We start from the raw sequence: 26,433 nt of genomic DNA, 5'->3' as shown, positions 1-26,433 counted from the left end.
CATAAATTTTAATAATAAAACACGACATGTTAAAGAACCTTTAGGTCCACACGAGTCCCTTCAAGCCCAGGCCACACAGTAGTTGGGTACTTGGGAGAACGTTTGGGAAGGAGCACAGCCCAGAGCTCAAGGAAGAGGAAGCGTCAGAGTTGGTTCTTGAACAGATCAGGGTAGAAAAATGACTGGAGTGGACGTGGAGCCTACATCCTCCAGAAAGGAGAAACATTCCTGAGCACTGTGCTCAGGCCTCGCCTGTGCAACTCTTCTCCCCACTTCATAGACGGGAAACGGAGACTTGGAGGGACTGTAAATGATAATAAAGTTCACAGTCGCCTGGCAGCAAACTGACCTGAGGGTGAGACAGTTTACATGGTGGTCTGAGGGGAAAGGAGTGAGGGGAGAAGGGGGCAGATTCCAGAGGCCAGCGAGGATGTTGGGTGGAACTTATTATCGCCTGACCAGTTGTGGGTAGTAAGGTTGAGGGAAGAGTCAAGGACATGTCCAGTTTCTGACTTGTATGCTGGGTAAACAGTGGAGCCATTTGCTGACATGGGAATGCTGCCAGCCAGAAGATGGCATATTTGGTTGGGTTGGAGGCCCCTGTGGGACATCCTGAGGGTGGAAGTGGGCCAGTGGACCAGTCATATATTGGTCTGGAGATCAAAAAAGAGAAAAGAGGTCTGTGCTAGCAACGGGGAAAATAGGAGATCAGGGATCCTAAACTCATGTCTTCAGGAGCTTGCAGATGGCACCCCAGTGTGGCAGACCAGCAGCAGGAGAATTATGGCTGGAGACTGTGGAGAACCAGCAAGTATGTTCCCATCCGGAGAAAGCACAGCTTCCTCAGCTAGAGACCATGACTGCCATGTAGAGACTGGGAAGAGGGGGTTATTAAGAACACAGAAATTGGAACCAGACTGCCTGGGTGCAAATTTTAGCTCTCTCAAGTTTTCTTCATTTCCAGTACCTTGGGTTCCTTATCTGTAAAATCGGGATGATAATAGTACCTTCATCCTGGGCCAGGGAGGAAATATATATGTATGTGTGTGTGTGTGTATATATATATACACATATATATCTCATCTAGAACTACAGTGCCTGGCACAGAGCAAGTCTACAAAAGTGTCAGCTATCCTTATTATATGAGACTCACATCCATATGTCATTGGTAGAGAGGGCTACCAATCTCTATTGTTATGTGAAATTTTCTAATCTGAAGTTGGCAACTGATTAAAAATTTATTTAAGTAGTACCAGATCCAAACACAATGCATATGGCTGAGGTCTGCATATGGCTCTTGGGCTGCCAATTTGAGACCGCCGACAGCCATGGTCAATTAAAGTGGGGATGGAGTAGTGGTTGTTTTTAGAGAAGAGGGAAATGAGAAGAGCTAACCCTGGGAGAGGTGGCAGAGAAGAGGGGGCCTGCCTCACGATGTCCCATGCCCTGCAGGGTCCCAGAAGGAGAGGCAGGTGTACAGCAAGGCCGTGAAGAAGCTGTTCAGTGTGGAAGCCTCTGCAAGGAGGGCCTGGGTCCGCAGAGGGGGCAGCCGTAGACTCTGGCGTGATGACCTCCTGGAGCCTGCCACCAAGCCCAGCATCACTGGCAAGTTTAAGGTGCTGGAGCCACCCGTGCTGGGCCATGACCTGAAGCTGGCCCTGTGCTTGACCAGCCTTATCTCCCGGGCCCAGCGGGTCCAAGTCAACTTGAGTGGTGCCACCATCCTTTACACCCGCAGGCCAGTGGCAGAGATCCTGCACGAATCCCACACAGTGAAGCTAGGGCCAGAAGAAGGTAAGAACGCCCCAGCTGGATGGGACCTGGTCGGCCCAGCCTCTTTTCCCAGGAGAGAAGGGGATATTTCTGAGCATTTGCAGATGAGAAAACTGAGGTTCAGAGGGACTGAATAATAAGGATAATAATAAAAGTGCACAATCATCTAGTGGCAAACATGTAATGCTCAAGTGTTCCCACTCAGTTTGAATACTTAGCAATGAATAAATACCTGCTGGGAGCATTTCATAACATGTGGAATATGTCTTATGTTACCTTTTTAAAATCCAACAAATTTTGGAGCTCATCTGGCTCCAGCGTTTCTCAAGAGACCAGTAAGAGGTGTTTATTAAGTGCCTACATATGTGAGACCTTGTCCTGAGAATTCTGCAGGCATCAGCCACAACCTGCAACCACCCTGAATCCTCTCCCCTCTCCTCTCGTCCCATATATTCTCTCTGTCTCCCTCTCTCTCTCATACACTTTCTGAACCCCAAGGATTCAATCGAAGAGATTGTTCTCGGAACCACTTTTCCAGTAAGTGAAGCTTGTGTTTTTTGACAAGGTGTGAAAATATGTGAAGGAGGTGTCCCATATTTTTAGCTTTTCTCTCACTTATTTTTCACAAAATCTAAATCACAAAATAACACTTCGCAAGGATTTATTAATTAACATACACTTTTTCCTGACTTTTTTTCTTATTAAAAGGAATGCATAGCCATTAAAGATTTAGCACAAGGGAAAGATAACCTATGATCCTGCCACCCACCTACAAATTGTTAACATGTTTTCGTTCCAAATTTTGAAAGCTTGTTGCTTTTTGAAAAACAGTTCTAATGATATCACAAACACTCATTAGTGCTCTGCTCTTTTCATAGTACTTTGTAATTTAAATATTTTTATAAGCTCTTCACTCACATCATTTTAATAGATATATAATCTGTAAATAAATATATGGTGACTTATTTTATTTGTTACCTTCTTTGAGGTAGTTATTATCTATTGCTATTTTTTAATTAATGCATTTATTTTAATTGAAGGCTAATTACTTCACAACATTATAGTGGTTTTTGCCATACATTGACATGAATCAGCCATGAGTGTACTTGTGCCCCTCATCCTGCTATTTTTTTAAAAAGACTAAAGTAAGCACTCTGGTGAAAAAAAATTCCTGTATTCTGGTCTAGATTTTTGGACTGCTTTTTTTCAGAATAGATTCACCAAAATGGAATTGCTAAGCCAAATGGTGTAACTATTAATATATGTAATTTATTAACAATTTATAATTTTTAAGTTAACAGACTTTTTAAAGGAGTTTTTGTTCCAGAAAAATGCTCAGAAAGTCCCAAGAGTTTCCATATATTCCCTCACGAGCTCCCATCTTCCCGTGTTACTAACATCTTGCAAGAGTGTGGTACATTTGTTACAACTGACTGATACTGGTAGATTATTATTATTAACTAAAGCCCATAGTCTACATTAGGGTTCATTCTGTATTGTACATTCCATGGGTTGTGACAAGTGTATGACGTGTATCCAACACTAGAATATGACACAGGATAGTTTCACTGTCCTAAAATTCCCTGCTCTTCATCTATTTACTTCTGCCTCCCTTGCCTCAAATCTCTGGCAACCACTGATCTTTTAACTGTCACCAGTTTTGCTTTTTCCAAATGCCATATCACTGAAATCATATAGTGTGTAGCCATTTCTGATTGGATTCTTTCACTTGGGAATGTATATTTAAGATTCCTCCATGGCTTTTTATAGCTTGACAGCTCATTTCTTGTTATCACTGAATTTCCTTTATATGGATACATCACAGTTGACTGACCCACTCACCTACTGAAGAATATTGATTGCTTCCAAGTTTTGGCAATCATAGATCAAGCTGCTATAAACATCCACGTGCAGGTTTTTGTGTGAAGATAAGTTTTCAACTAATGTGGGTAAATACTGAGGAGTATGATTGCTAACGGTATGATAAGAATATGTTCAGTTTTCTAAGAAGCTGCCAAAGTTATCTTCCAGCATGGCTGTAAACACTTTGCATTCCCACCATTAATGAATGACAGTTCATGAATGAAGAGCTCCTCATCCTTTCCAGCATTTAGTGTTGTCAGTGTTTTGGATTCTTGCCATTCTGATAGATATGTGGTACTATCTCACTGTTTCAGTTTGAAATTTCACAGTGATGTATGATGTGAGCATCTTTTCTTGTGCATGTATCCATCTTTGGTGAGTGGTCTGTATAGATTTTTTGCTCATGTTTTGCTCATGTTTTGCTCATGATTTTTTAATCATGTTCATTTTCTTATTGTTGAAGTTTGAGTTCTTTGTATATTTTGTATAATAGTCCTTTATCAGATGTGTATTTTGCAGATATTTTCTCCCAGTTTGTGGCTTGTCTTCTCATTTTCTTGACAGTCCTTCCACAGAGCAGGAGTTTTTAGTTTATCAATTTTTTCTTTCATGGATCATGCCTTTGGTGTTGTATCTAAAAAATTAGTCATTATCATCATACCCAAGATTATCTAGGTTTTCTCATTTGTTATTGTCTAGACATGTTATAGTTTCACAGTTTGCATTTAGGCTTAAGATCGATGTTGATTTCATTTTCATAAAGTGTGTAAGGTATGTGTCTAGAATCTTTTTTGTAAATGCGGATGTCCATATATTAAAAACACTATCTTTTCTCCATTTTATTTGCATTGCTCCTTTGTCAAAGATCAGTTGGCTATATTTGTGTGGATCTACTTCTGAGCTCTATTTTGTTCCACTGATTTGTCTATTCTTTCATTAATACCACACTGTTTTGATTACTATAGTTTTATACTAAGTCTTGAAGTCAGGTAATGTTGATCCTCTGATGTTCTTCTTTTCCTTCAATATGATGTTGACTATTCTGGGTCTTTTGCCTCTTCACATAAATCAGTTTAGAATCAATTTGTTGAAATACATTAAATAACTTGCTGAGATTCTGATGGGTTTACCTTGTCTGTAGATCAAGTGGGGAAGAACTGACATCTTGATAATATCGAGTCTTCCTATCCATTAACATGGAATATCTCTCCATTAACTAATTTAGTCTTTGATTTCTTTCATCAGTTTTGTTTGTTTGTTTGTTTGGTTTTCCTCATATATGTATATCTTTGACATATTTTTGTTAGATTAATGCCTGAGTTTTTCATTTTGGTGCTGCTAATATAAGTGGCATTTTTAACTTCAAATTCCACTAGTTTATTGCTGGTATTTTTAAAAAGTGATTGAATTTTGCATGTTAACCTTATATCTCGTGTCCTTGCTATAATTAGTATAATTACTTCAAGGAGTTTTTTTGCTGATTCTTTCAGATTTTTTACATAGATGATCATGTCATCTGTGAACAAACACAGTTTCATTTCTTTCTTCCAAATATATATACCGTTTATTTTCTTTTCCTATATTTTTGTCTTAGCTGGGACTTCTAGTCCAGTGTTGAAAAGGAGTGATGAGAGAGACATCCATGCCTTGTTCCTTCTTAGTAGGAAAGCTTTGAGTTTCTCACTATTAATTATGTTGTTCAATTCAGTTCAGTCGCTCAGTCGTGTCTGACTCTTTGCCATCCCATGAATTGTAGCACACCAGGCCTAGGTTTTTGTAGGTTTTTTTTTTTTTTTTTTGGAGTAATAGTTAATGTAGATGTTCTTTGTCAAGTTGAAAACTTCCTCAACTATTTCTAGTTTTCTGAGAATTTTAGTCATGAAATAGTGCTAGATTTTGTCAAATTCTTCCTCTGCATCTACTGATATGTTCGTGTGACTTTTCTTCTTTAGTCTATTGATGTGATAAGTTACATTAGTTGACTTTGGAATGTTGAGCCAACCTCATATTCCTGTAATAAATCCCACTTGGTCGAGATATATAATTCATTTTATACATTGTTGGATTCAATTTGCTAACATCTTGCTGAGGATTTTGCACCAGTGTTCATGAGAAATATTGGTCTGTAATTTCCTTTTCCTATAATGTCCTTGGTTTTGGTATTAAAGTAATGCTGCCCTCACAGAATGGGTTAGGAAGTATTCCTTCTGCTTCCATTTTCTGGAAGAGTTTGTAGAGAATTGATGGCATTTCTTCCTTAAAAGCTTGGAAGAATCCACCAGTGAACTCATCTGGGCACAATGTTTTCTGTTTTAGAAGGTTATTCACTATTGATTCTTTGATTCACTATTGATTTCTTAAATAAAAATAGACCTGTTCAAGATTGTATATTTCTTCTTCTGTGACTTTTGGCAGATAATGTATTCAAGGAATTGGTACATTTCATCTAGGTTATAAAATCTGTGGGCATATAGGTCTTCATAATATTAATTATCCTTTTAATGTCCATGGGATCTATAGTGATATCACCTCTTTCATTTCTGTTGTTAGTAATTTGTGTCTTCTCTCTTTCTTTTTTCTTATTTAACCTGGCTGAAGACTTACCAGTTTCATTGATTGTTTCTTAAGAAAACAGCTTTTGGTTTTGTTGATTTTCTCTTTTGATTTCTTGCTTTCAATTTTATTGATTTCTGATTTAAATTTTTTCTAAATTTTATTTCTCTTTTTTTTTGCTTACTTTGGATTTAATTTGCTCTTCTTTTTCTAATTTCTTAAGATGGAAATTTTAAGATTTGTTTATTTTAGGTCTTTCTTCTTTTAATATCTGTATTCAGTGCTACAAATTTCTACATAAGCAATGCTTTGCTGCATTCCACAAATTGTTATATTTTCATTTAGTTCAAAATGTTTTTAAATTTTTTGATGTATGTTCCTTAACCTAAGTGTCATTTAGAAGTGTGTGGCTTAATCTCCAAATATTTTGGAGTCATCCAGCTATCTTTCTGTTACTGATATCAAGTTTAATTCTATTGTGGTCTGAGAGGATACACTGTATAATTTTTATTCTTTAAAATTTGTTCATGTGTTATTCATAGCCACAGTGTGATCATTCTTGGGGAACATTCAGTATGAACTTGAGAAGGATGCGTATTCTGCTCTTGTTGGATGAAGTAGTCTATAGTTATCAGTTCTATCTAATGGTTGATGGGACTGTTGAGAACATTTGTTAATGAAAAGAATCTCAGCCTTTATTAGATTGTCAATGGAGTTCATGACCCAGAGAACTTAATGAAGCTCTGTTCTGAATATTGTATGGAACAGTCTTTCTCTTTCCTTCTCCCACGGTCTGAACTAATATCCAAAGCTCTCATGTGCATAAGTGAGAGCATCTGGTGATTCTTTACTCTGGAGCCGTAAAATTTGCACTTCTAATAAGTTCCCTAGAGATGCTGATGCTGCTGGCCCTGGGACCACACTCTGAGAACCACTCATCTCCTACCATACAAGGAACAAATGATATAACATATATAAAGTATTTCTCACAATTCCTACCACTAAAGAACATTTAATTTATGGTAGTGATCTTCAGTATTGTTGATGTTATTATAAGATGGGGATAATAATACTTGCTCATGCAATTGTTATGAGGATTAAATGAGATAATCCCTGAATGTGCTTGCAAGTCCCTAGCATACTTTAATCTCTCAGTAAAATTTAGCTTTTAAAATTATTAATTATTATTATTGTTGTTGGAGTAAAGGTTCTCCTGGTAGAATGTGTTAGACTTAGAGAACCTGTTAAGGTAGAACTTTGACTCATGGGTCATTCAAGAAGCATGTATTATACGCAAAGCTCTGAGGAACAGAGAGTTTGAAACATTTATGGATCTTTTCCACAGGGTGAATACTCAGATGCCTTTGGGGATAGGAAGGAAACAGAAATAAAGGAAGCAGTGGCAATAGAACAGTAGGGGATGGTAGAGCTTAGGCAAACTGTAAAGAATGTGTTGTACCTTAAACAAAAAATATACAGTGATCAGATATATATATACACACACATGCTCAAAAGAAGAGATTACATAAGCAGGGAGTTTGTGGCTTCTGAGAAAGAGACAGAAATGGTCAGAACCATAGGCACTCCGAAGGCAGAAGGCACAAGATCATTGGGTAAGTGCATCAGTGAAGGCTTTCCACAGGTGGTGGGCCTGACTGGAACTGGGCCTTAATGGGGAGAGAGGATTTAGTGAAGCTGTAAGGAGTTGGCCTCCTCATTGAGTAGGAAGCTTGAGGGAGGCCTTTGGCCTCCTTCTTCTGTGCACCTGGGACATAGTAGGTGCTCATTGAACAGTGAGTGAATTCCTGATGGATGAATCATTGATGGATTGTGATATCTCCATTTGAAATGATTGGGGGAATTTTAAACTCATCTCCAGAAGCTCTTAGAGAGACAGGCTGGTGTCACGGTAGCTGACTGGCCTGAATTTGAATCCTACCTTATCCTGGCCCCTTGATGCACTTGCTATGTGACACTAGACAAGCAATTACCCTCTCTGAGCCTTAGGTTTCTTAATCTGTGAACTGATGATAACAATGACTGTCTCACATTGGTTGCAAGGTTCATAGAGTTCCTCTTCTGGGTTCTTTGAAAAAGAACACTGGACTCCCAACTCCCACCTCTGCTTTCCCTTCCAGAGAAAAAGATCCCAATTGCAATATCTTATTCTCAATACAAGGAAGGCCTGACAGAGGACAAGAAGATCCTCTTGGCTGCCATGTGCCTTGTGACCAAAGGAGAGAAGCTCCTGGTGGAGAAGGACATTACTCTGGAGGACTTCATTACCATCAAGGTGATTACTGTCTGAATCTGACCCCTGTTCCTGGCAGGTCCCCTTCAGATCTGAAGGAGGGCATCGGAGGCTGGGGATTTGTGCTTTTAGCTCTAGCTTCGGCTCTCAAGGGTGAGGACAAGAGGTGTGAATGGAGGGGGGTGGATATAATGATAGGTCTCAGTGATGGGGTAGGTAGAAGCAAAGGATAGCCAAGTTTAGCTCCCCACTCCCTGACCCAGCCAGGATCATGGGTTTCCTGGGAGAATGCGGAGGAGGGAGTATGACTTATGGCTATTTTCCCTCTAGGTGCTTGGCCCAGCCGTGGTGGGGGTGGCAGTCGCAGTAGAAGTGATGGTGCTTAACCCTCTCTCGGAGAGAGTGGAAGACTGCATGCTAATGGTGGAGGGCAGTGGCCTTCTCCAGGGACAGCTCAGCATCGAGTAAGTGTCAGCCCGGGGTGGGAGGGCTGCCTTGCGTGTAAAATGGGCCATAAAAACACTGCCAGCAAGGGCAGGAGGGAGAAACCAGCCCACTGCCTAGACATATTAGTCTTTCATTTCTTCATTTATTTATTTAATCATTTAACTTATTCAGTCATGTAACTCATCCACTCGTCCACATTCATATTTTCTCTCATTTACCCATTTATTTATTCATTTACTCCTCTTACTCATTTACTCTCTCCACTCACTCGTTCACTCTTCTATTCATGTCTTCACTCATTCATTCATTTATCTGCTCAACTCAGCTTTCACTGGTTCATTCATCCATATCATTTCTTTAATGTGCTCCCTTATTTACCTATTCATTCACACTCATTCATTCATTTATACATTCATTCACTCATTCACACATATTTGAATTATCCATGTACTCACTTATTTGCTTATTCATTCTCAGCCATTCATTCATTCATTTGCTCAGTCACACTCATATGGTCTTGTACCCTGACTCATGTGTCAACTGCTGGAAACACCAAGATGAACAGATGGAGTTCTGCCTGGAGAAGGACTCTAGCAACATATGGCCCTTCAAATGAAGACAGTGTGATTTGTGCAAAAGGATGGATTCCCCAAAATCTAGGGGCTCAGAGGCAGCCGTTGAGTGGGAGTGGGGTGGGACCAGGGGAAAGCCCCAGTGGAACTGATGTTTAAACTGGGCTTTAAATGATGGGTTGGGGAGCTTTTCAGGTATCAAGAAGGGTGGAGACCTTCCCAGTCAAAGGTCTCTATGGCTGGTATTGTCAAGGAAAGTCTCCTGGAAGAAGAAAAAGTTAATCTGGGCCTTGGATGTAATTGGGAAGGGAAGGGCACCCTAGGGAGGAGGAACAATCCATCCAAAAGCCTAGAGGAGGGTAAATGTAAGGTATGTTCAGGGCACAGGGAGGAGACTAGCCTGACTGGTTGAAATAAGTGAGAAGCAGTGGAAGGGACGACTAAGCTGAAAGCATATTGAAAGGCTTGATCGTCAAGCCACAAAGTATGACCTTGATCCTGAGGGCTCTGGAGTGCCATGGACCGGCAGACCAAGGCTCAGGAAGGAGACATGACTGATGGCCTGTCTTTTTTCCATCTTCTTTCCCCAGTGTGCCCAGCCTGGAGCCCGAAGAGAAGGCCTCGGTCCAATTCAAGATCACTCCTTTCAAGAGCGGCCCACGGCAGCTGCAGGTAGACTTCGTCAGCCCCCACTTCCCGGACATCAAGGGCTTTGTGATCATCCACGTGGCCACGGCTAAATGACAGGCATGAAGGGCTGAGAAGGGGGGAGAAGGTCCCTATTCCTCTCCTGTCCACTTCTCTGCCCTTCCCATATGGGAGTCAGGAGGCCTGGATTCCAGTCCTGCTTCAGCTTTTGCCTACTCTGTGAACTTGGGCAAGTCCCTCCTTTCCTGAGCCTCAGTTTCCTCATCTGTAAAATGAGATGTTAGACTCGGTAACCCTTAAACTTTGGGTCTCCCACCTCCATCTCATCACCCTCGCTGCTGGGAGACTGATGAATTGAGTGTCACAGTAACCTTGGCCCACCCAGCTGTGCCAACTCCTGCCAGTTCACCATCACCCTGGCTGATCCCTGTGCTCACCTTGCTTGTCTCGCAACTCTTCAATGCTCTGACCACAGCCAGATCAAGAAACTCCTCCTAGTTCTGACAGAGAACCCAAAAGTGTTGGCACCAACACCTAAACATTCCTCAACACTTCCATCCTACACAGAGGAGAAAACCTTGCTTATGACCATGGGGTGAGCTAGAGGCAGATCTGGGGCCCATGTACATGCCATTTACACCCGCAAAATTATACCCCAAAGTCATGTTCCTGAAAAGCATTGGGCTTAAAGTGATGTGAGAATTTCCCTCAGTGAAAACACAGGCCTAGCAGCCGGGGGCTGGAGGGAGGGTTACTGCTGCCTGAAAGAAGCTGAAGATAGAGGAAGGATCATCGAGTGTTGACGGATAGAGCCCCAAATCTAATCTAGCTGTGGTCACATATGACCAGCTCAGTACACCAAGTGTTTATTTACTTCTTAGAAACTAGAGTAGTGTTGACTTTGAAAAATCTCCCCAGCAGCTTACCCTACACACTAAGACAAGCAGAACAGGAATTACTAGGATGAGGACTAGAGAGGACACCACAAGGCCCTGAAGATGAGTGCATCAGACATGGAAATCGGCTCCGAAATGCTCTAGATAACCAAGTAATTGTAACTAAGCATATAATTTAAGTAATCTGAGCAACAACAAAACAGGCGCATCTGCAGTGAGACACCTCCTGGACATGATTTGGGTGAGAACAATTCATGCAGAGCATCTTTGCAAAAAGGTGGTCAGACAAACACATAAACAGTGTCTGATGGGTGACCTTAGTGACCAAAGCCTTATGAAGACATCTCTCTGATGATTCCATACAACACCGGGACAGCTTGCAGAATCCGGATGAGTGGGTACATTTAACGAATCAGGTCCTCAGTTCCAGGACCCCCCTCCAAACCATCCAGAGGTTTTGAATGCTGATCCATAGAGTGGCTCAATGGTAAAGAATCCACCTACAACACTGCTGCTGCTAAGTCGCTTCAGTCGTGTCTGACTCTGTGTGACCGCATGGATGGTAGCCCACCAGGCTCCCCCATCCCTGGGATTCTCCAGGCAAGAACACTGGAGTGGGTTGCCATTTCCTTCTCCAATGCATGAAAGTGAAAAGTGAAAGTGAAGACGCTCAGTCGTGTCTAACTCATAGCCACCCCACGGACTACAGCCCACCAGGCTCCTCCGTCCATGGGATTTTCCAGGCAAGAGTACTTGAGTGGGGTGCCATTGCCTTCTCCACCTACAACATAGGAGACATGAATTCTATCCCTAGGTCAAGAAGATCCCCTGGAGGAGGAAATGGCAACCCTCTCCAGTATTCTTGCCTGGGAAATCCCATGGACAGAGCAGCCTGGCGGGCTACAGTCCATGGGGTTGCAAAAGAGTCAGACACAACTTAGCAACTAAATAACAACCCATATAAGAAAGGCAGGTGGAGGTTCAGAGGAGGCAGCTGTTTCCTTAAGATTGAGCAACAGGAAGGGGCCTTGGGAGCTGGGGGCCCTAGATACTTCATTCTTCCTGAAAACACCAACTGTCTGTCTTCCTTAAGTTCAATGGTCACACATTGAGCTCCCCAGGAAACTGACTCTGAGATGGGGCTTAGGATGCTGAGTGTTGACTGAAGGGTGACCTTGGGATCAACCCTCATGGAAGGGAAGGGGAGGAAGAAGGAGAAAGGAGATATCAAGCCATGATACAGACCGAGTGGCCGCCTGGTTGTACCCACAGGCAGCTCTAGAGCTAGCATGGCCTGTCAGAGTGTGTGTGTTTGAAGAAGGGAAAGTAGCTGAAGGTGATGGGGATACCTGCCAGGTACTCATGTCTCTAGTTTGACCCCTTTACCCTCTCAGCTGGGCCAAGGTAGTGCTTCACTGGGACAAACCTGACCAGGTCCTTCCAGCTCCAACTAGAAGCAGAAGACACCCCAGCAGCCAATGAGAGCACCATGGTCAGAGGTTGTATATGTGGGGACATTGAGAGAAGATGGCCCAAGGGAGAGTGTAAATGGAAATGCTACTTTGGAAGCTACAAAGAAAAATGCGCAGGTAGGGATTACCTGTCAGGTGGTAGGGCAACACCCTGACAGCACCCTTCATGGAGAAAGGCCAAACGGGGATTTCAAGACTGCAGAACCTTAGTCAGCTGGCTGTGGGGCCATGGCTCAGGCCTCCACGGTCCTTTGAATGGTCTCCTAAACATCTCCATAACCTTTAGGGAGGCTCTCAACACTGAGTTAGGGCCTGATCTAGCTTTCTCATGCCAGAGAGGCCTCCAAGCCTTTAGATCAGGGGTTGGCAAGCTTTTACTGTAAGGACCAGATAGTGAATATCTGGGACTTTGCAGGCCATTTGATTTCTGTTCCAACTACTTCACTCTACTGTCACAGCATGCAAGCAGCCATAAGCAAGAGGTAGACAAATAAGTGTGGATGTGTTGCAATAAAGCTGTGTTTATAAAAACAGGTGGCATGCTAAGTTTGGCCCACAGGTTGTGATTTGCTGACTCTGCTGCAGAACAACAGGCTGGCTTACCTGCTTGCTCCAGTACTGAGTCCTGATGCCAGGCTACACTCAGCCTAAGATCAAGCTCCTACCTGGACTGAGGCCAAGCCCTGAGCAGGCCTCACAAGGAACTCAGATGAGGTTCCAGCTTGTGCTCATGACGTGAGATGGAACCATCACTAGTCATGATTGATTAGACTGGGTTAGACCCTGATGCTAGATTGAGTCCTAGATCTTGGCCTCACATTGAGTCCTGGCTCCTATCACAGCTAAACCATGACTTGATTAGCCCTAGATCAAACCCTGACCTAGCCTCAGATAATCCTAGTCCCAGACAGCTCTAATCCTGACCTCTGATTAACTCCTGAACCCAGGCTGAATCCTGGTCCCAAACAGAACTCTGATCCCACATTAAGCCCTGATCCAGCCTCATTTCAAGTCCTGACCTCCATCAGACCCCAGCCAGATTGAACTCTAGGCCTTGGCTTTGGATTTCTCATCCAGATCCAAGCGTCTCAAATGGGGACCCACACACCCTTTCAGTATATTTGATGTCATTTAGCAAACATGACCTGTCTTCTTGCACTGGGGGTCTGAGTTCACCTTCGTTTTCCTTTGAGGTACTTGGGAAGAAGAAGCATGGTGAAGTCCTGGATCCTTCCAGCTCTGTTGTTCTGTGAGAGTGTGCACTCACAGCCCACTTCTCCAGGAATAAATAGAAAAGCCTGGCAGCTGACCAGGGTCTCTCCTCCACCCTGTGCATTCACTTCTCTTACATGTTTGCCAAGAACAGAAGGAGCTCTGCTGAACACCTGCCACCAGGGCAGAAGATCATCTCCCACTCTTATTACAAAGGACACTCCTGTCAGCAGGGAGGCTCCATGTTTCATCCAAGATGGTCTCATCTTATGGGGGCCCCAGATACCTCAGTCTCCCTGCAAACACCAGATGCCCATCTCCCTTAAGCTCAGCTGTCTTAGACTGAGCTTCCCAGGAAGCTGACTCTGAGATAGAACTTAAGGTGCAGGGTGTTGACTGAGGGGTGACTTAGGGATCAACCTCATGGAAGGGGGTTGGAAGGAGGAGAAGGGACCAGAGGAGAAGTCAACCCATGATGCAGGCCTAGTGACAGCCTGAGTGCATCCATGGGCAGCTCTAGAGCTAGAATGACCTGTCAGTTATCCCAGCTTTAGCTGAGATGGCTGGGCCTTTTTATCTGCCATCATCTGCCACCAATTTGGCCCAAAATGAGCATGACTTTGGGCAGCTCTACAGCTAAGGCCATTCTGAAAGTGGCCGACAGCCGAGGGTTGTCTGCAGACAGCACTTCTAGCATTTGGGGAAAGAAGTCTTCCACTGATGGATGGTCTGGATAGCACATCTGCCTGTCCAGCACCCTGCAGTCTGCTCAACCCAAGGACAGAGTGGTGAGATACCAAGTTCCCTGCACTAAGGGGATTGCCTTCCAGCTGGTATGCAGAGGTATTCAATCACATTCTTAAAAGCACAAAAAGTAAAGTGAGAGACACAGGTAAATAAGTAAGCAAGATTCTAAGTAAATAAGTTATGACCAACCTAGATAGCATATTCAAAAGCAGAGACATTACTTTGCTGACTAAGGTCCGTCTAGTCAAGGCTATGGTTTTTCCTGTGGTCATGTATGGATGTGAGAGCTGGACTGTGAAGAAGGCTGAGCGCTGAAGAATTGATGCTTTTGAACTGTGGTGTTGGAGAAGACTCTTGAGAGTCCCTTGGACTGCATGGAGATCCAACCAGTCCATTCTAAAGGAGATCAGCCCTGGGATTTCTTTTGGAAGGAATGATGCTAAAGCTGAAACTCCAGTACTTTGGCCACCTCATGCGAAGAGTTGACTCATTGGAAAAGATTTTGATGCTGGGAGGGATTAGGGGCAGGAGAAGGAGACGACCAAGGATGAGATGGCTGATGGCATCACTGACTCAATGGACGCGAGTCTGAGTGAACTCTGGGAGTTGGTGATGGACAGGGAGGCCTGGTGTGCTGCGATTAATGGGGCCGCAAAGAGTCAGACACAACTGAGCAACTGAACTGAAGCTAATTAAATTTAGTGACACATGACAAAAAACAAATAAATAAAACTGAAGGCCATCTGTCCTCAGATGGTGGGGAGATAATGGCATCAGAGAAAGATTCTCTGAGGAAGTGACGTTTAAGCTGAAGTTTTGATAATAAAAATAATGATCAAAATCTAAATGAGTGTGTTTCCTAGAGAGTTCCTTACATGCCAGAAACTGTTTCAAGTACTTTACACATACTAACTTATTTAAAGGTGGTAGAGCCCCAGGCAGTGTCGGAACCATGTGATTTATTCTATGACATGGTTGTGAATGTTCCTATTACCAGTCGCTGTGTAACAAACCAACCCGTAAAGGCTTAAAATAATGACCATAATTATTTTTCTCATGGGCATGTATGGATGTGAGAGTTGCACTGTGAAGAAAGCTGAGCACCGAAGAATTGATGCTTTTGAACCGTGGTGTTGGAGAAGACTCTTGAGAGTCCCTTGAGCTGCAAGGAGATCCAACCAGTCCATTCTAAAGGAGATCAGCCCTGGGTGTTTTTTGGAAGGAATGATGCTAAAGCTGAAGCTCCAGTACTTTGGCCACCTCATGCGAAGAGTTGACTCATTGGAAAAGACTGATGCTGGGACGGATTAGGGGCAGGAGGAGAAGGGGACGACAGAGAATGAGATGGCTGGATGGCATCACCAACTCGATGGACGTCTGAGTGAACTCTGGGAGTTGGTGATGGACAGGGAGGCCTGGTGTGCTGCGATTCTTTGTGTCGCAAAGAGTCGGACACGACTGAGCGACTGAACTGACTGAACTGGTAGAGACAGCTACCTCTGCTCAACCTAATGAAGCTGGGGCTGCTCAAAAACTAGGTCTGGGATCATTTGAAGGCTTGTTTACTCACATTTCTGGTGGTCAGTGCTGGCTGTTGGCTGACCCTAGGCTGCGGACATGGGCCAAATCATGTACCTACTACCTCTCCACATAGCCTGGGCTCCCTCACAATGTGGTGGTTGGGTTTCAAGGGGAGTATTTCAAGAAAGAGTCAGATGGAAGCCATATTGCCCTTATGACCTAGGATTGGGGGTCAACAGTGTCACTCTGCCACATTCCATTCATCAAAGAGGTTACAAAGTTACTCTTGGTTCAAGGGGAGGAGAAGTAGACCCAATTCATGATAAGAAGTGGAAAGATTCTGGAAGAGCTTATAGGGTTGGAAATACTGCTGTAGATATTTCTGAAAATATATTGCCTACCATACTGTTACCTGCTGCCTGCTTTTTAATTCTGTGGATACTCATGGAATCCCATATTTCCCTATGTCTGGCCTGTTAGCATCCTCTCTAATCTATACATAATTTCGACTCCATCGCCTCTTGCCTAAGTCAGCAAGAGTCAGTTTTTGTTTTTGTTTTTATTGGTTGCAACCAAGAACCTTGACTCACAGGCAGTGAGGTAGAGGCAGAAAAAAGCACGATGTGTCCAAGGGACAAAGTGAAAGCCAGTGCACCCAAAGTGTCGTGCAGCTCAGTACCTTCCTTCTAACATTGGCCCGTGGCCCTGATCTTCAATTCCTGTATAGCAACCAGCAAGAGGGGATTCAGAGGACAGTACCTTGAACCTGACCACTTCAGTAGCTTCTCATTTGTGTCATCTTTTCAGTAGGCCTAAAAGGCTGTCCCTCAGAAAGATCCTTGGCATTCTATCTATTGGTCTGGCCGAGTGGGTTATCAGACTCTTTTTTTCTATCTCCCCCAAATTGTTACATGCCCCTCTGTAGTCAGTCCCTTCCCTCCAATTTATGACTCTTTCTTGAATTGAAGCAAAAAAGGCAGAGGGTGATTGTGGTAGTGGTGATGCTCATGTTAGTCAGGGTTCTCTACAGAAACAGAATCAGTAGGATATATATATATATATGATTTGTCAGCCTCCATAGCTGTGTGAGCCAATTCCTTAATCAAATGCATTTCTATGTACCATCAATGACTAATCCAAAAAGAATTTAAAATATATTTATAATCACTAAAAAAAATTAGATGTAAAGTTAACAAAACATATGTATTTATATGCTGAAAACTATAAAATGTTGGTGAAAGAAATCAAAGGAGACCCAAACAAATGGAGAGACATACCATGTTCATAAATTGAAAGCCTCAACATAATTAAAAAGTCAGTTCTACTCAAACTGATATACAGGTTTAATGCAATTTCTATCAAAATTCCAAGAAGAAAAACTGATATATTAGACTTCATCAAAAATCAAACATTTGCTCTGCAAAAAGATTTGGTTAAGAGAATGAAAAGACAAGCTACACACTGGGAGAAAATGTTTGCAAACCACATATCTGACACAGAACTAGCATATAGAATATGTAAAGAACAGCATAAAAGTTCTCTAAGAAAACCTGAAAATCTATAAACTATTCCTTGAGTAGGACAGAGATGGCAAACAAGCACATGAAAAGATGTTAATGTTATTAGACATTCAGTTCAGTTCAGTTCAGTCACTCAGTCATGTCCGACTCTGTGACCCCATGAACTGCAGCATGCCAGGCCTCCCTGTCCATCACCAGCTCCTGGAGTCCACCCAAACCAATATCCATTGAGTCAGTGATGCCGTCCAACCATCTCATCCTCTGTCGTCCTCTTCTCCTGCCCTCAATCTTTCCCAGCATCAGAGTCTTTTCAAGTGAGTCAGCTCTTCACATCAGGTGGCCAAAGTATTGGAGTTTCAGCTTCAACATCAGATCTTCCAATGAACACCCAAGACTGATCTCTTTAAGGATGGACTGGTTGGATCTTCTTGCAGTCCAAGGGACTCTCAAGAGTCTTCTCCAACACCATAGTTCAAAAGCATCAATTCTTCAGTGCTCGGCTTTCTTCACAGTCCAACTCTCACATCCATACATGACCACTGGAAAAACTATAGCCTTGACTAGATGGACCTTTATTGGCAAAGTAATGTCTCTGCTTTGCAATATGCTGTCTAGGTTGGTCATAACTTTTCTTCCAAGGAGTATTAGACATTAGGAAATTACAAATTAAAACCACAATGAGATAGCACTACATACCAACAAAATGTCTTTAAAAACAGTGACAATGCCAAATGCTGGCAAGGATACTGAGGAACATGATAACTCTACATTGCTAGGGTAAATGAAATGTTACAGCTACTTTGTAAAATAGTTTGGCAACAAAAAAACAACAAAAAAAAACTTTTTTAAAAAAACATGCAACTAACATGACCCAACAATTGTACTCTCCGCACTAATTCCAAGAAATGAAAAATGTGATCACATAAAAACCTGTACATAAATATTTATTGCAGCTTGATTTGTAGTAGACCCAAATGAAAAGCAGCCTAGATGTCTTTCAGCTGGTAAGTAGTTAAACTGTGGAACATCCATATTGTGGAATACTACTTAGCAATAAAAAAGGAACAGACTTGATACACGCAACACCTGGAAGAATCTCCTAGAACCATGCTGAGTGAAAAAGGTCAATTCTAAAAGGTCACCTGCCATCTGATCCTATCTACAATCATCCCTCAGTATCTATAGGGACTGGTTCCAGGACCCTCTCAGACGCCAGAATCCAAGGATACTCAAGTCCCTTGTACAAAACGACAGAGTACTGTCAACTGTCTTCATCCAGAGATTTTGCATCCATGAATTCAACCAATTGCAGAATGTCAGTCCATGGTTGGTTGAATCCATGAAAGTGGAACCCATAGATGCAGAGAGCCAACAGTATGTAACATTCTTGAAGTGACAAAGTCATAGAAATAGAGAACAGATTAGTGGTTGCCAGAGGTTATGGAGGTAGTTGAAGGCGAAAGAGTGTGGGTATAAAAGGGCTTAACAAAGATCTTTGTGATGGGATATTCTCTCTCTTGACTGCATCGTTAATATCCTGGTTGTGATACCATACAAGATGTTTTGCCAGATGTTACCACTAGGGGAAACTAGGTAAAGAATACGTGGGATCTCTCCATATTGCTTCTTACAGATGCATGTGAATCTATACTTACCTCAAAATAAAAAGTTTAATCTGAAAAATAATTGATTGAGGCTTCTTTCGTCGTCTGGCATTTAGTCTGTCCTTGAGAACGTTCCATGTGTGCTTGAGAAGAATGTGTGTTCTGTTGTTGCTGGGTGTTCCACAGATTTGTTAGGTCAACATAATGATAATAGCTGCTTTGAAGTCTCGTTCTGCTAAGTTTAACATCTGGGCCCCCAGAGAGATTGTGTTATTGACTGCTTTCTTCTCTGTAGGAGTCACACTTTCCTGGGTGTGGGTATGTGTGTATGTATGTGTTGCATGTCTTATACTTTCTGTTGAAGATTGGACATTTTGTGTATCATTGCAACTCTGAATTGTAATCCCACCAGGAGGGGTGATTGTTAATAGTGTTTTTTTGTGTGTGTCCTGGATTTGTTTGCCTGGATTAATTCTATGAAATCTATTTCCCTCACGTTGTGTGCTGATGTCTTTACTTAGGGTTCTTTTCAATTCTTGCTTTTACTTTTAAGCTTGACTGCCTAGAGGTCACTCTTAGCCAACATATGATTAGTCAGAGGTTGTGCTGAAACCACCTTGAGCCAGTAAGACACCCATTCTTTGCTGATGGATCTGTAAGTAGTTTAGAGAATGCATTTAAAGTTCAAGCAGCTTTCAAGTGGGGTCCACATTTTATGCTCTGTGTTTATAGTACCTCACCTTCAACAAGAAAGGAGTAGCTGGCTGGTGTCCTCTGGTCTCTACTTAGGAGCTCACAGCCTTGAGCATGAGCACAGCCTTTCAGACCTCCAGGAATTAAGCAGAGATCTTACTAAGATCCACTCCGGTTGACTCCTACCTAGATCTCCCTTGTTAAATTTCTGGCTGGTTTATCTGTCTGTTGCTTGCCCCAGCCATTACAGAGACCTTAGGTTAGCTGTGCTGTTGGCCTTCTCTAATTATTTGCCACTGATGTCACTGTTGATTTTTACAACCACCCTGGCAAGTGGTTCTGAACTCTTCTCCCATAAAGTCTGTCCCTTTCATTAGCCCTCATGGCCTACCATGTCTTCGTAGGACTACAGAGGTGGGTGTGGTGGGTAGTGGGAGAACAGCTAATATGCCATGGATTCCCATTGTTCATATCGAGGCTTGGCAGATGTTCTTCAATAAATGTTTCTCAATTTGTTGTTTCTAACATGACATATCAAACTGAATCTCTGACTCCTGTCCTTTCCCACTATTAGTGGAACCTCCTTCTTTCCAGCTTTTCAGGTCAAAAACCTTGGAATTATTCAAAATGTGGCCAAGATCATGGATTAGGAAGACCCTGAGATTACCTTGTCCTATGAGCACACCAAAATTACAACTATTTATTCTTTACAAGAATGACCTGAAAAATAGCAGAAAAGACTTTCTATAACTGAAGACACAAAAAAGAAACTACAATTAGAAGGGAAGGAGGGGGTGGAGATGCAGTATAGTCAAGACCCACCCACCTGGGTAGGTAACCTCAAACAGAAGGATAACCACAATTGGAGAGGTTTCGCCCAAGGAAAAAGGGCTGTGAGGCCCACATCAACCTCCCTAGTCTGGAGGTCCTGAAGCAGAAAGATGAGCTCCCAGAAGCCTGGATTTGAAGACCAATGGGGCCTGAGTATGGGAAAGCAAGGGCTGTAGGAACCAGAGACTTCATTCAAAATCTTCATTCAAAATCTGAAGCCCACCTCAGAAAGAGTAATATGAGGATCCTAGGTCAGACCAATTTGCTGATCTTGGAAAGCCTCCTGGAGAAGCAGGAGGCAACTGGGACTCCCCCTGGGGAAAGGGATGTTCATGATGACCATTTTTGAGAGTTTGTTCTACTACAAGGACAGTACTGTTGGCTGGTGCCATTTTGGAGTCCTCCCTATAGGGTCCATCCCTCTAAATGATGAAAGGAAGAAACCTATAAGCATGAATACTCTATCCAGAAATGCTATCATTCAGACTTTATATAACACAAGGAGCTCAACCTCCTACTCTGTGGCAACCTAGAGGGGTGGGATGGGGTGGGAGTTGCAGGGAGGTTTAAGAGGAGGGTACATATGTATACTTATGGCTGATTCATGCTGTTGTATGGCAGAAACAAACACAGCATTGTAAAGCAATTATCCTCCAATTAAAAATAAATTTTTTTTAAAAGTCACTTTCCCTGCAGAAATCCTCTAGAGCACAGCAGAACCAGGACAGAAAGCCCTCTTTTCCTGCAATATCTCTTTAAGTACCCTCCACTGACAAACCTTAACAACTGAAATCAATTGATAAGTGGCCTGTGACCTTCTTGATCGTCTCTGAAAAACTCACTCCTGCCTGAGTGCCTTTGCAGTCGCTGTGCCCTCCATCTGGAATCCTTCTTCTCGATCCCTAGTCTTTCCTGCATGACTTGCTCCCTTACATCCAACAGGTTTCTGCTCAAATTGCTCTTTATCAGTCGGGCCTTTTCTAACCAACTTCATTAAGTAGCACCATACTCACAGCACTCTGCAACTCAGACCTCATCCTTTCTCCAAAGCAATTATTTACTTGGGTATTTATTATTTATTATCCTTCTCCATGTTCAAGGATGTTAGCTCATCAAGTACAAAGAATTCTACTAATATTTTGTTCCTTTCAGAATTTCCCCTATGAGGATTTTTTTAGGGGTTTAACAAAGGCACAGAAATGCATTTGTATGTGAAACTTTCTGAATTTTCACAAACTGAACCCCCTAGGTAACCAGCACTCAGATCAAAAAAATAGAATACCGAGTACCCTAAAAATTCCCTTTGTGCCCCCTTTAAGGGTAAATGTTATCCTAGATTGCAGAATCAAAGATTAGTTTTTGTCCTTCATATGAGTGGAATTACACAATCTGTATTTTGTGATTGGTCTTTGGTTTCTGTCACTTGACATTTTTATAGAAGATTCATCCATATTTTGTTGTTTACTGTGTATCTTTCATACTCCTTGATGTGCAACATTCCAATGTGTGAATATACTACAAGTTTATTTATGTACTGTCAATGAATCTTTGCGTACTTCCCAGTTTGGGCTGTTATGAATAGAGTCACTGTGCGTTTTCCTGTGCATGTCTTCTTGTGAGCATATGTCAGAATTTCTGTTGGGTGTTTATCTAGGAGCAGATATACCATATTCAGATTTATCAGCCAGCTTCCTCAGCCAAGACCACAGGGATATTCTCTTTCATTCATGTCAAATACGTTCCCTGACATGACATATATGAAGCACCCAGCATTGGGCTGGGTTCAGTATGAGGATTCTGGAAACAGGCATTTTCTTTCTTAGACTCCATGCAAAGCACTGTACCTGGTTCAGTGGGATGAAACAAAGACTCAAAGTAAGTATTGTTCAAAGTAAGCCGTATGATATGTAAGAAGACCTGTCAATATTGTCACTGTAGATCTCACTCTAAAATGAGATCTACAGTGACAGCAGATCAGTAGAAAAAAAATTCTAAGGTTATATTCAAAATGAAAAAACAAGGGAAAAAAACTTCTTACAAAGCTACAATTGAAAGACTCAAGAATAACAATAATAATGGCAAATATTTATTGACCATTTCCTCTATGGCAAGCTTATTGTGTATATTACCTCATCTAATCTTCAGTGGTATAAGGCATGCTACGGTCCATGGAGTCAATGTCGGATACGACTTAATGACTAAACGACAAGAGATAAGGTTCTACCAAGGCCCCCTTCATTTCTTGTTTGACTGCTGACAGCTTCAAAGCTCATAAGAAAATTATGGGCACCCTCCCTTGGCACCTGTGGGATGTCCAAGCCATACATGCCCTGGCCCTTCTATGGGACCTCACGACAGCATCCCCTACCCCAACAACCACATGAAATGGGAGAGTTGCCCCACCCTGCTCTCTCAAAACATTTTCAGACCTGTCTGGGACCCTGCCTTGCCTCCCCAGAAAGCCTCATTATGTCTATAATAAATCGTTACAAACACTTGTGGTGCACAGATAGATCAGTCTCAGATATCCAAATCAAAGCTGATGAAGGGTGCAGTGCTGCCCCCTATGAGACAACAAGAAGACACAATAGATGAGGAAAGTGAGCTTAGAAAAGTTACTCATCATTAATTCATTCAACAACATGTGTTCAGTGCACAAAGTAGGAAACAGCATGGACTGATTTCCAGCCCTTGGTAGAGCGAAGGAAGTAGTTTACTGAAAGATAAATGTAAGTTACTTTTAAATATATGAAAATATAACTAGTATCCCTTTAGCTAAACACATACTAATTAAAACAAGGAGCTATTTTTAACTTAAACTGAATAAAATGTAACACTGTAACTACACACTATCAGCACCTGCATACACCATTGTGAGTGGTGTAGGGTAATACCACTGGAGGGATACCTGGTAGGTCTATCAACTTTTTAAATGTAGCCTCACTCTCCCTCGGTAACCCTACTTTCAGGAGTTTATACATACAGACATAGCTATAAAGGGGCAGGGTTTGACACTCCCTTCTTTCCTTAAGTGTATTTTATTTCTGTATGGGTCTTTGTAGAAAATTAGAAAATACAGAGTATTAGGGAGGGAAAAAAAAAAAAAAAAACCCACAATCCCAGCATCCATGAATAAGACTGAGCTCACATATCCACTGCTTCCTTCCTCCTGACAGAGCATGGATGCCTCCTAGTGGATTTACTTTTTTAAGTACATTCATTATTTTACAATTTTGAATTTTTAAAATGCACTTAATTTTTTAAACTAGGTAATGAACTCACACTGTTAAATATTTTAAGTTCTAAATGGTATAGAGTGGAAACTCTCCTATCCATTTGTTTCCCTTAAACTAGGTTTCTTTTCCCACAGGCAACTGAACTGCTATATATAGATATAGACATATAGATACAGATAAGGGCTCCTCTGGTGGCTCAGATGGTAAAGAATTTGCCTGCAATAGAGGAGACCTAGGTTCGATCCCTGGGTTGAGAAGATCCCCTGGAGAAGGGAATGGCAACCTGATCCAGTATTCTTGCCTGCAGAATTCCACAGACAGAGGAGCCTGGCAGGCTACAGTCCACAGGGTCGCAAAGAGTAGACACAAATGAGAAACTAACACTTTCATACAGATACACCTACAGATGTGGTATATATAGTATACATATATATCATATGCATGTATATATAAAGGAATACTATTCAAACATAGAAAAGAAGGAATCTTTGCCATTTGCAACAAAATGAATGGATTTGGAGGTCACTATGCTAAGTGAAAAACCTATATGCAGGTCAGGAAGCAAGTTAGAACTGGACATGGAACAACAGACTGGTTCCAATAGGAAAAGGAGTACGTCAAGGCTGTATATTGTCACCCTGCTTATTTAACTTATATGCAGAGTACATCATGAGAAACGCTGGGCTGGAAGAAGCACAAGCTGGAATCAAGATTGCTGGGAGAAATCTCAATAACCTCAGATATGCAGATGACACCACCCTTATGGCAGAAAGTGAAGAGGAACTAAAAAGCCTCTTGATGAAAGTGAAAGAGGAGAGTGAAAAGTTTGGCTTAAAGCTCAACATTCAGAAAACGAAGATCATGGCATCTGGTCCCATCACTTCATGGCAAATAGATGGGGAAACAGTGGAAGCAGTGTCAGACTTTATTTTTTTGGGCTCCAAAATCACTGCAGATGCTGACTGCAGCCATGAAATTAAAAGACACTTACTCCTTGGAAGGAAAGTTATGACCAACCTAGATAGCATATTGAAAAGCAGAGACATTACTTTGCCAACAAAAATCCATCTAGTCAAGGCTATGGTTTTCCAGTGGTCATGTATGGATGTGAGAGTTGGACTGTGAAGAAAGCTGAGTGCTGAAGAACTGATGCTTTTGAACTGTGGTGTTGGAGAAGACTCTTGAGAGTCCCTTGGACTGCAAGGAGATCCAACCAGTCCATCCTAAAGATCAGTCCTGGGTGTTCTTTGGAAGGACTGATGCTAAAGCTGAAACTCCCAATACTTTGGCCACCTCATGCAAAGAGTTGACTCATTGGAAAAGACCCTGATGCTGGGAGGGATTGGAGGCAGGAGGAGAAGGGGATGACAGAGAATGAGATGGCTGGATGGCATCACCGACTTGATGGACATGAGTTTGAGTGAACTCCGGGAGTTGGTGATGGACAGGGAGCCCTGGCGTGCTGCGATTCATGGGGTCGCAGAGTTGGACACGACTGAGCAACTGAACTGATGCTAAGTGAAATAAATCAGATAAAGACAAATACTGTATGATATCATCTGTTTGTGGAATCTAAAAAAATCCAACAAACTAGTGAACATAACAAAAAGAAACAGACTCACTCTCTCACAGAGAGCAAATTCATGGTTACCAACACAGAGAGGAAAGAGGTGAGGGCAATAAAGAGGTAACAATTTAAGAGGTACATAAGACTGTCAGTTTTAATTCCAATCCCAAAGAAGGGCAATACCAAAGAATGTTCAAACTACTGTACAATTGCACACATTTCACATGCTAGCAAAGTAATGTTCAAAATTCTTCAAGCTAGTGTTCAACAGTATTTGAACGGAGAACTTCCAGATGTACAAGCTGGATTTACAAAAGGCAGAGAAACCAGAGACCAAATTGCCAACATTCAGTGGATCATAGAAAAAGTGAGACAATTCCAGAAAAACATCTACTTCTGCTTCACTGACTACACTAAAGCCTTTGACTGTGTGGATTACAACAAATTGTGGAAAATTCTTAAAGAGATGGGAATATCAGACCACCTTACCTGTCTTCTGAGAAACCTGCCTTCTGAGACAAGAAGCAAGTTAGAATCAGACATGGGACAACGGGCTGGTTCAAAATTGGGAAAGGAATACATCAAGGCTGTATTGTCACCCTGCTTATTTACCTTCTATGCAGAGTACATCATGTGAAATGACAGTCTGGATGAATCACAAGCTGGAACCAAGATTCCTGGGAGAAATATCAACAACCTCAGATATGCAGATGGCACCACCCTAATGGCAGAAAATGAAGAGGAACTAAAGAGCCTCCTGATAAGTGTGAAAGAATAAAGTGAAAAAGCTGGCTTTGAAATTCACCATTCAAAAAACAAAGATGATGGCATCTGGTTCCATCACTTCATAGCAAATAAATGGGGAAAAAATGAAAACAGCAGATTTTCTTGGGCTCCAAAATCACTTTGGATGGTGACTGCAGTCATAAAATTAAAATATGATTGCTATTTTGAAGAAAAGCTATGACAAACCTAGACAGCATATTAAGAAGCAGACATCATTTTGCCAACAAAGGGACATATAGTC

General features: G+C 42.1%; 1 protein-coding gene across 1 annotated transcript in view; it reads left to right on the top strand.

Moving 5' to 3' along the window:
* TGM6 (transglutaminase 6) overlaps positions 1-15,365 on the top strand; it is a 31,590-nt gene extending 16,225 nt beyond the window's left edge. The window contains exons 8-11 of the mRNA XM_060396902.1: positions 1,453-1,794; positions 8,328-8,482; positions 8,771-8,904; positions 10,050-15,365. Of these exons, the coding sequence (XP_060252885.1) occupies positions 1,453-1,794; positions 8,328-8,482; positions 8,771-8,904; positions 10,050-10,203 (785 nt within the window). The 3' untranslated portion in view covers positions 10,204-15,365. The remainder of the gene's footprint in view (positions 1-1,452; positions 1,795-8,327; positions 8,483-8,770; positions 8,905-10,049) is intronic.
* Positions 15,366-26,433: the final 11,068 nt, after the last annotated feature.

Source organism: Ovis aries, chromosome 13 (genome assembly GCF_016772045.2).
Source record: "Ovis aries strain OAR_USU_Benz2616 breed Rambouillet chromosome 13, ARS-UI_Ramb_v3.0, whole genome shotgun sequence".
NCBI lineage: Eukaryota > Metazoa > Chordata > Mammalia > Artiodactyla > Bovidae > Ovis > Ovis aries.
Note: the sequence above shows the minus strand (reverse complement) of the source record. Positions and strands in the feature narration are given on the sequence as shown.